This window comes from Gavialis gangeticus, unplaced genomic scaffold, assembly GCF_001723915.1.
Source record: "Gavialis gangeticus isolate Ggan-Ray unplaced genomic scaffold, GavGan_comp1, whole genome shotgun sequence".
Classification (NCBI taxonomy): Eukaryota; Metazoa; Chordata; order Crocodylia; family Gavialidae; genus Gavialis; species Gavialis gangeticus.
In genome coordinates, this window is record NW_017729008.1 from 41690148 (window position 1) to 41699704 (window position 9557).

At 48.2% G+C, this 9557-nt stretch overlaps 1 protein-coding gene across 1 annotated transcript in view; it reads left to right on the forward strand.

Moving 5' to 3' along the window:
- LOC109292083 (collagen alpha-1(VII) chain-like) overlaps nt 1-9557 on the forward strand; it is a 262997-nt gene that overhangs the window by 220189 nt on the left and 33251 nt on the right. The window contains 1 exon segment of the mRNA XM_019509339.1: nt 4044-4160. Within this exon segment, the coding sequence (XP_019364884.1) occupies nt 4044-4160 (117 nt within the window).

Sequence of the window (9557 nt, forward strand, 5' to 3'; positions counted from 1 at the left end):
TTTAACTGCATCCACACGAGCCATTTACTCATTCTCTGGTAGTTGTTCTCTACTATTCTACTGCTGCTTTTATATCCCAGGGGCTTTTTGTATTCATTTATAACTGCTCTCTTATTCATCTTTACGTGTATTTTCTGCATTTAAAAAAAAAACAACCTTGAATTGAATCACACACCTAGAAATTTTACTCTTGTCATAATCTAATCGGTGCATAATTTAGCATGGTAGAAATTTATCTCAAGCAAAATTCATACCGACTACGTCTTGCATTTGCTTTAAACAATGTTTCTAAGTGGTGTCATTATCGAGGCATTGCAACACGCAAGTGCATTGCGTGTGTTTCAACTGGAAATTGGAAGTTACAGAAAAATTGAGCACTTAGAAATGTAGCTGTTGGAAGTGCTCGGTGAAATAATAATATATTGAAGTCATCTTAATGCGCACCCCTACCTATCTTATGCTGTATAGAGGAAATTGGGAAAGCTACTGGGAGGGGAGAGGAGATAAAGGGTGAACAGGATAAAGAGAGAAAGAGGGAATAAATGGTTTATCTAGTGAGGTAGATAAGAGGGGACATGACAACTACGGAAAATAACGAATGGAGTAGAGAGGTAGATGGAAAGGTCCTGTTCCCCTTGTCTCATAGCACAAGAGCCAGGAGGTATCAGATTAGACTGATTTCCAGGCTGATTAAAGGAAAGGCATTTTCCCTTGGCATGCAGTCTGCGTAACTCTCGGCTACAAGAAGTCATGTGAGAGGCAAGGATCCGTTAGGGTGATCTCATTCATTGGACCGACTGTATAGATGAGCTAAATCCATCCCAGCTGCATGGGAGATCCAATAAAAGAGATCGCCCTGAGAAATCATTGCCTTTCACATCATGTCTGGACCATCACAGCTACAACATCCCTTGTGCACTGCAAGACATCATGGAAATGGAGCGTCTGAAAGCAGAACAAAAATAGCCACCGTCAGAAGAGTTAACACTACAAAAGCTTGGGGGAGAATACAGACCCTCAGGGGATGGGACTTAAGCTGGTCTTTAATGATTAGAGATTGCTTCCCTGGAAGCAAATTAATGCATGCCTTAAGTCCCGTGTTTCAGGGATGTGTTTGGTAGCCGTGTTGGTCTGAGACGAGAAGAAATGCAAAACGCTAAAACTCTTGGTTCAGAGATGATACCTTTTATTAAACCAAGAAATCGCAAAAAAATTATCTTTTTTTTTTTTGGTTTGCAATCTTATTTGGTCTAATAAAAGGTATCATCTCTGAACCAAGAGTTTTAGAGCTTTGTGTTGCTTTAACTCCCATGGGTTTTCAAGGCCCTTCCCTTGAAGGATCTGCTTTGCCATTGCTGGCGAAGAGAGTGGGACCGACCCTAGATGTGGACTAGAGGGACAATGGGATCAGCTCTGGCCATTCCTGTAAGAGGAGAGAGAGAAGTCGTGTTTCTTCCTTCCTCCTCGCTACTTTGCCTCAGAAGCCCCAGCCTTTCACAGTTGTTCTGCAAACAGCTTGTCATTGCGGTCCCCTCCTTTGCATCTCTTTCCCTCTCGATCTTTTACAAGCCAGCTTTGGAGGAACAATTAAGCGGAAAGTTACCAGGGGGTCAATGTGCTAAATGGAAACGCGGGCTCAGTCGGGCACGGGGAATGCATCACATCAATCATGTTGGCGAGGGGGGTCCTGTCTTCGCCCATCAACGCTGTCCTGGCTGACTCATGCACGATCTCATTTCCCAAAAGTTTTGCTGTGGAGGGACCGGGAGGGGATGGAGATGACTCTCCCTGCAAAGTGTTTCAATGCAAACCTCCCCACTGTAAATGGATGGGTTTCTATTTTTAGTTTTCGCTGGAGCCATGCATGCAAATGAGAAAGCCAGCACTGACTGAGTCACCGAGGTCTTCCCCTCCACCTCCTCTCTTCTAGTCTTTTCTCCTAAGAGCAAATTTGGGACAATTCTCGTTAGTGCAGGTGTAATGGGTCAGGTAATTGGGAACCTCTTGGGCGGCTGACTAATTCAGCACTCACCTCCGTGGGGTGTGGGAACTGCCTCACTGCCCAGGAGATACTGGGAAGTGTAGGTGTCTCCTGTTAGCTTCCAGGAGATGATGGCACCCACATCACAGAGGAGCCGTGCTATCCTGAAGAGGAATTTGGATGGGGATGTCAACGCATGGATGGCAGACTCAGCAGATGTCAGACATCAAACCGGCCAGGGATACTGAGCCCTACCTGTGGCCCATTTAGCATTGAGTTGTGGTGGTAGGGCATATCCTGGTAGGAAGAATGATCTAGTGCAATGGTCCCTGATCTTTGATCAGGTTATTTAATTTCCCTTGTACCTCAAGGGGTGCATCTACATGTGCACATTTACTGCACAGTAACCAAAATTACTGTTTGGTACGGGCACATGTCTATACCTGCACACTCATACTGAGCAGTAGATATAGCGACAAACCCAACTTGAGGTTAAATTTGATATCTGCATCATGCAGATATCAAATTTATGCCAAGTTAGTTACTGCACAGTAACACATGTGTAGCCACCTTATTGTGCAGTAACACTGTGCGTGGACTGACTTGGGACTAACTTAAGTCCCTAATCAGTCCACACACAGCGTTAATGAGCTGTAATGCCTGCACGTGTAGATGCCGGCCTATTCCTGCTTACTGTGCAGTAATTTACTGCACAATAAATTTAAGCTGGTGTAAATGCATGTGTAGGCACAGCGAAGGAGGATAACAGCACTGCCCTGCCTCACAGAGATGTTGTTAGAGGACTTGCATTAAAAATGATGAGGCATCTAGGTATTGTGGTCATGCGGCCTCTTTCCTACATACCTAGGTATGGCACCGCTGTTCTATGGTTAATTAGGAGCTCAGATTTTAGGGCTATCGACACAGCCTTCCTAGCAAAAGCAGCGTCTACCTGCTCCAGACGATGAAGAGAGAGTTGGCAAAGGGCATTGTCGTGATCCTCTCCCATTCCCCCTTGTTCATCTCTTCTTTCCTATGAAGGTTGCTTATATCACAGACAGACATGATTCTTTGGGTAGATGTGATATCTGTTATTAGACCAACTAAACAACTGGAAAGATTGGTTTTTTGCAAGCTTTTAGGCACAAAGTCCCTTCTTCAGGCAGAGGCGAGGTCTGCAGTTGTTTTGTGCTCACCTGGATGGGAGAAAAGCCGGTATGCAAAAATTCAGGTCTGTGAAAATGCAAAGGTGTGGCAGTGACAGGGATTAGTTGAGGAACTTCCAGCCGGTGTCAAGGGCTGGCATAGGGGTTGGACTGGATGACTTTTCAGGTGCTTTCTATGCCCGTGATTCTCTAAGAAAAGCTATTGGTGGGGGAAGGGAGATATCCTACCTTATGAGTGGAGATTGAAAGAGGTCAGCCTGTTTAAATGAATAAATTAAAGGCAGGAGGGGATGTGAGCGCTCTCTATGAATGCATCCAGGAGGGGGGAAGAGTTGTTGAATCTAAAGTATTGAAGGACAGGGGGGAAAAGTGGCCAGTTAAGCTAGAAATTGGAAGGCTTCTAGCCCCTGGAAAAGTGAGGCTCTGGACCAGCCTCCCAGAGCAGGGATCTGGGGGACATAAATGCCAGCTGGCTTTAAGGCAGAGTTTACAAAAGGGCCTTGATGACATGATCCCAGGGATCCAGCAGGTACCTCCCACTCCCGGGTTCCCACATGAGTTTCTCTCGGAGGCTGAGGTTGCTCCAGAGATTGAATCTAGCCTGGAGCACGCTCTCCTGCTGTTTTGATGGTGCAGCCTGTGGCATAACACAGGGATGTAGGGATTAAGCCAGCCATGCACATCAGTGCAGGCACACGGTTGATCACAGCAAGAGGCTCCCTTGGGGCTTTGATGCATTATGGATATACTGGAGGACTCCACATGCAGCGCTTGATATATGTCCCTTTGTCAGTAACCCAGCAAAAACCCATCTGGATAAGGCTTTATAAATGGCATCTTCCAGGCATTGCTTGCATTTCCAAGGCTCTAAACTCCTCTGTGTTTGGATTCCTCAGGGTGCCAAGGGTGTTCCTGGCTTGGGTGGCTTTAAAGGACAAATTGGACTACCAGGGAAGATGGGTGTTGCTGGACTGCCTGGATCTCCTGGACCGCCGGGGAAGCCAGGGCCACAGGTGAGGACTCTTAGGAGTCTGCATGAGGTGACCCTCGGCGCTGAGAAAACGCCGATGATTGTGCAGAGCAGCGCAGGCTGATTGTCTCTGGAAACCAAGGCAGATCACTCCAGGCTTGGCTTCCACTGGTGCAAAGCAGCTGTGCATCCAGCACAGGAGAATTTGTCACCCACCCGCACAGTAGCCAGCTTAGACCCACACGTAATGTTGCAGGTGACTGCGGCAGCCGACTCTTGGCAGCGACCTCCATGACTTAATCACAACCCTCGGAGGTTTGGAAGACCTAGCTCCACAAATTTCACAGTTTCATAGTTGGTCGGGTCGGAAGGGACCTGAGCAGATCATCGAGTCCGACCCCCTGCCATGGCAGGAAAGAGTACTGGGGTCAAACGAAATGATGTAGTTGTGGCTGGTCCTGCGTTGGACTTGATGTGATCTCCTGGGGTCTCGTCCAGCCCTCATGTTCTAGGAGTCTGTGACTCAAACCCAAGTCACCACGTGGAAATCGGTGATGCTATTGAAAGAAAGAGGTGAAACAAAGCTCTCTCCAAAAGCCACCCCAAAGGTCCCTTCCACTGACTAATAGCTCCATATAAGGCAGGATTGTCCAATAATGTGTTGAATCTGCACCTGCGAACCTACTGTCTGTTGAATCTGCTCATGCCAATGCACGTTTAGTTTTACTTTACCTTTATGATAGATTCGGTGCCTGCCAGTCTAGCACCACTCTTCCCCACACTTGTAGCTAGAGTCATTTATTTATGAAGGCCCTCGGACGAACAGAGCATCCCCCACCTTTGGCTCTAATATTTTTTCAGGGTTGCCTGCAGGGTGGACTAGGATCACACATTAGGTGCCAAAGTTGACTCAAGATGTCTAATAGGTCTGAAGTATCTATGTGCAGAGATGACCTTGTGCTTAAATTACTGCAACACGATGCAACGGGGTTGGGAGTTTTCCCCACCTCTATGGCGTGTGACCTCAGGAAAGGTATCCAGGTTGCAGCTGTATCGGTCTAGAGGAAAAGGCAACTAGGACTCATAGCAGAGATGAGATCTTTTATTAGACCAACAAGATTTTTGCAAAAACAACAACTTCTTTAAAGACCTTTTTTTGCAAAAATCTTGTTGGTCTAATAAAAGATATCATCTCTCCTGTGAGTCCTGATTGCCTTGACCTCAGGAAAGTCACTTGAGGGGTGGGTAGGCTGCATCCCCAGCGAAGGACGCTCAAGTACATCCCACCCACCTGATCCCTCTTGCACATGCCAGACCTCAAGATGAGTGACAAAGCTGCTCCAGGAGTGCTCTTCTCCGCTTCTCACAAGATGCCTGTCCCTGGTGTGTTTGGGAGCAGCAAGGGTGGTAACCAAAGGGGCTTCCTACCACAGGTCTGGCTTTTGCATCCATGAGCAAGAGCAGGTGCTCCCTAGGAGCCCCGAGGATTTTGGGTAGGCATCCCCCCCCACTCTTTCTACACATCAATTCCCCTGGGGTTTAAATGGAGCAATAATCCTCCTTTCCTCTCATCTTTTGTCTGCATCACCTATTGCTATGGTAAGGTCTTCGCGGGGAAAACCTGCTAAATGTTAAGCTTCTAACGAAGCAAACTTCCCCCTGTGATGCTAGGGATGGGGATATTCAGGGCCCACCCTTCTCAACTGGCTTTCAGGATCTATTTAATCAGCATCTTTGAATGCAAGACATGTCGGGCACCTTTTGAAATATAACAAAAGGACTTGTAAATGAGATGTGTGAATGCTGTTTAGGAGCAGGAACATCCTGCCCCCAGATTCTATGGTAATGAGGAGCGCGGCGCTGATATAAACAGCATACAGTGGGGGATACTGGAGGTTCATGCTAATCACCAACCCACAGGCATCATTTATTAAGCAACCAAGAGATCTGCAAATGAAATGGGGCTAAAAATAAAAACAGGCCTCTTGACGGAGGGAGGCTGGATTTGGGGCTGGATCTAATTAAAGGAGCTCAGAAGAATCGAGAAGAAGTTGAGAACTGCCTAGAACAGGTAAGTGTCAGAAAGATCAACTGCTTCCCCTAAATCCATGTGTAGACAGGAGTTTAAAAAGCAACGATCAGGGGGATAGATCGGTGGGGCATTTGGGGAGCCATGTCTCAGCCCTTGTTCGCCAGTGAATAGGTCTTTGTGTATCTCAGCGGTAAAACCCTTGGAGATCCTTCTGGGCAATAGGTGGTGTGCGTCTCTGTTCCTGGAAAATGGCATATTTAGGCCAAGAAGAGATGTAGGGTTTTTTGTTTTATGGCTATGTCCTGTTTGGTTGTTCCACCCAAATACCAAGCTGGGTAGAGCAGTAGATGTGCTGCAGGGTAGGGCTAGGATTCAGGCAGACCTCGACAAACTGGAGGAGTGGACCAAAAGAAATCTCATGAGGTTCAACAAGGGCAAGTGCAAAGTCCTGCACTTAGGATGGAGCGATCCCATGCACCAGTGCAGGCTGGGGCTGAGGGGCTGGGCAGCAGCTCTGCAGAAAAGGCCCTGAGGGTGACAGTGGACAGTAAGCTGAATACCAGCCAGCGGTGTGCCCTTGGTGCCAAGAAGGCTACCGGCATCCTGGGCTGCATTGGTAGGAGCACTGCAAGCTGTGCAAGAGAAGTGATTCTTCTCCTCTATTTGGCAACTGGGGAGGCCACAAAGGAAAAACTGGAAAGCATTTAAAGGAGGGCAATGAAAATGATTTGTGAGGAGAGGCTGAGGGAACTGGATTTTTTAGTCAAGAGAAGACCAAGGGGGAATGAAGAGCAGCCTTCAGCTCCCTGCAGGGGGGTTGCAAAGAGGATGGAGCTGGACTGGTCTCACTGGGGGCAGATGACAGGACAAGGAGCAATGGGCTCCAGTTGCAGCAAGGGAGGTTTAAGTCAGCTATTAGGAAAAACTTTCCTACTAGGACGGTGGTGAAGCACTGGAACAGGTCACCCAGAGAGGTGGTGCAGTCTCCATCTTTGGAGGTTTTGAAGACCCAACTAGACAAACCTTGGCTGGGATGATGTAGCTGGGGCTGGTCCTGCTCTGAGCAGGGGGTTGGACTAGATGTGACCTCCTGTGGTCCCTTCAACCCTCACTGTCTGTGATGCTAGGACAAGTGTCTCTGTCCATCAGCCAGGCTGTGTCTCGCAGAGGGGGAAGGCAGAGCATTGAGCATGGAGAGAATTTATCAGGGGTGGGACCGACAGAATTTGGCACAATCAGGGCCACAGAGACTCTCGCATGACAGACTGTTTTGTTTCTTGGAGTGACCAGAAGTGTACAGAAAAGCAGAGCACAGAGCAACCTGAATATCATCAGATAGGAAACGAATTTCACTTGGGACCTCAACTCATTATGAATCCAGATCCTGAGGTTTCCTGAGGGCAACATGTTCCTAAGCCTCACTCCCTTACTCCCACTGAGGCAAACCAGCGTCTGGCAGTACAGCACAGGACTGTTTGAAGCAGCCCCAAATGCATGCCTTGGGACTGCATTCAGGGTCTCATTCCAGCCACAGGATTGGCGTGAAAGATGGTTTTCAAACCCACCGTCTTGAACCAAGCGACGAGCTCTCTCTGTGCTGACTTCTACCCTCCTGCCTCCTCATGTGGACCATGCAAAGGCAGTGCAGCTTGGCAATCAAAGAAAGAAGGTGCATGATGAAGAGATATGTGGAAACCAATTGGAAGAAGAAACAGGAGAAGGCCCAGACAGACATGGATGAAGGTGCAGAGAGAAATGAAGAAACGTGGAATAGGATAGTCCACGTCAGAAAGAAGAATGGCTGCCAGAGAGGAGTGAAGAGTAGGCTCCAAAAACCATCTGGCATGACAGCTGCTACACAAGCAAGCAGGTTGTTGGATCCACGGCTCCCTTCCCCACTGTCCTCCTCCCTGTGCTATCATTTGCACCCGTGCCAAGTGAGCGCAAAGCTGGTTTAAAACCCCAGAAGCATTTCACACTCACTTTGAATGGATGTGTAGACAACTACGTGAGGCGCAAGACAATGGGGACCTAAGCTCCTGGAGAGAAAACTACAGTCAAAAAAATATTGGAACACCCACCCTAACACTCAAAAATACTATAACGCTCAACCTAACACCCAAAAATACTATAATGCCCAACCTAACACCCAAAAATACTATAACACTCAACCTAACCCCCCAAAATACTATAACGCCCAACCTAACCCCCAAAATACTATAACGCCCAACCTAACACCCAAAAATACTGTAACATTCAACCTAACACCCAAAAATACTATAATGCCCAACCTAACACCACAAAATACTATAACATCCGACCTAACACCCACAAATACTATAACACTCAACCTAACACCTTAACACTCAACCTAACGAAGCACCGCTTCCGTGGGATATCCCCCACCGCCCATCTTTCTATTTTTAGTTTCCAATTTCCTGGCAAATTTCCTAACCAACAAGGTCTCAAGGAAACAGAACGGTTCGATTCCAAAGGATGGAAATGAAAGGCCTCAGCTTTGTCCCATTTTTTTCCTCTGCGGGTTGGTTGCTGAGTTTGTCTCATGTTTGCAAACGGCTCCCCTTGCCCTGAAACCGCCCTTGTCAATGGATATGATACTTGTCTGAAAAATCCTCCGGGGCCCCATCTCCATCATCCCCCCAAACTCCTGTGCCTTTCTGCTCTGAGTTGGCTGGATCCTTCCAAAGTGCAGCCCAGCATCACCTGGACCTGCTATTGCTTCGCATCCCTCCCGCGGCAGTAACTGGTGCTGCCCCTGAAGTGTCACCCTTCTTGCTCAGTCCGGCGCACAGTCCCCAGTGTCGGACCCAAGCCATGAGATGGTGGGAGAAGGATGAGAAAAGCAAGCAGAGACTGGGGAGCAAAGGCTTTGCATCCCAATGCCTCTACAGGTGCCCTCCAAACCGCCTCCCTTGCAGTGCTTTTGGCTGATATCTCACTCTGCCACTTCCCTGACGATGCTGTACACCTGTTACCACAGGGTGGTGATTCTCTTTTAATGCTGATGCTGGTGGCCTGACCTGTTGGGCTTGGGATCTAGTCCTCTGATGCCACCCACCCACCTTGGGCAGGGAAGCTGGTGAGTGACCATCATGTCGGATGAACTGAGGATGCACTCGCCCGGGTGCAAGCGGGCACCGAAGTCAGTCGGGGCTTGTTGCTTTTGGAGGAAAGAATTAAAGGCCAATACACGTCGGTCTAACCACTTGTTCTTCCCTGATTTTTCATGGGTGCTTTTTCACAAGGACTCCCAGGGTCCATCTACATTATGGCTAAATTTTACCATTGAGGGGATAAACCCCAGGGCATCCACACCTGCGTCACGTGCCTCCATCCTGCAAATGGGGCAGTGAGGATGCCCCAAGCCACCAGCCCTTGAGTATACCC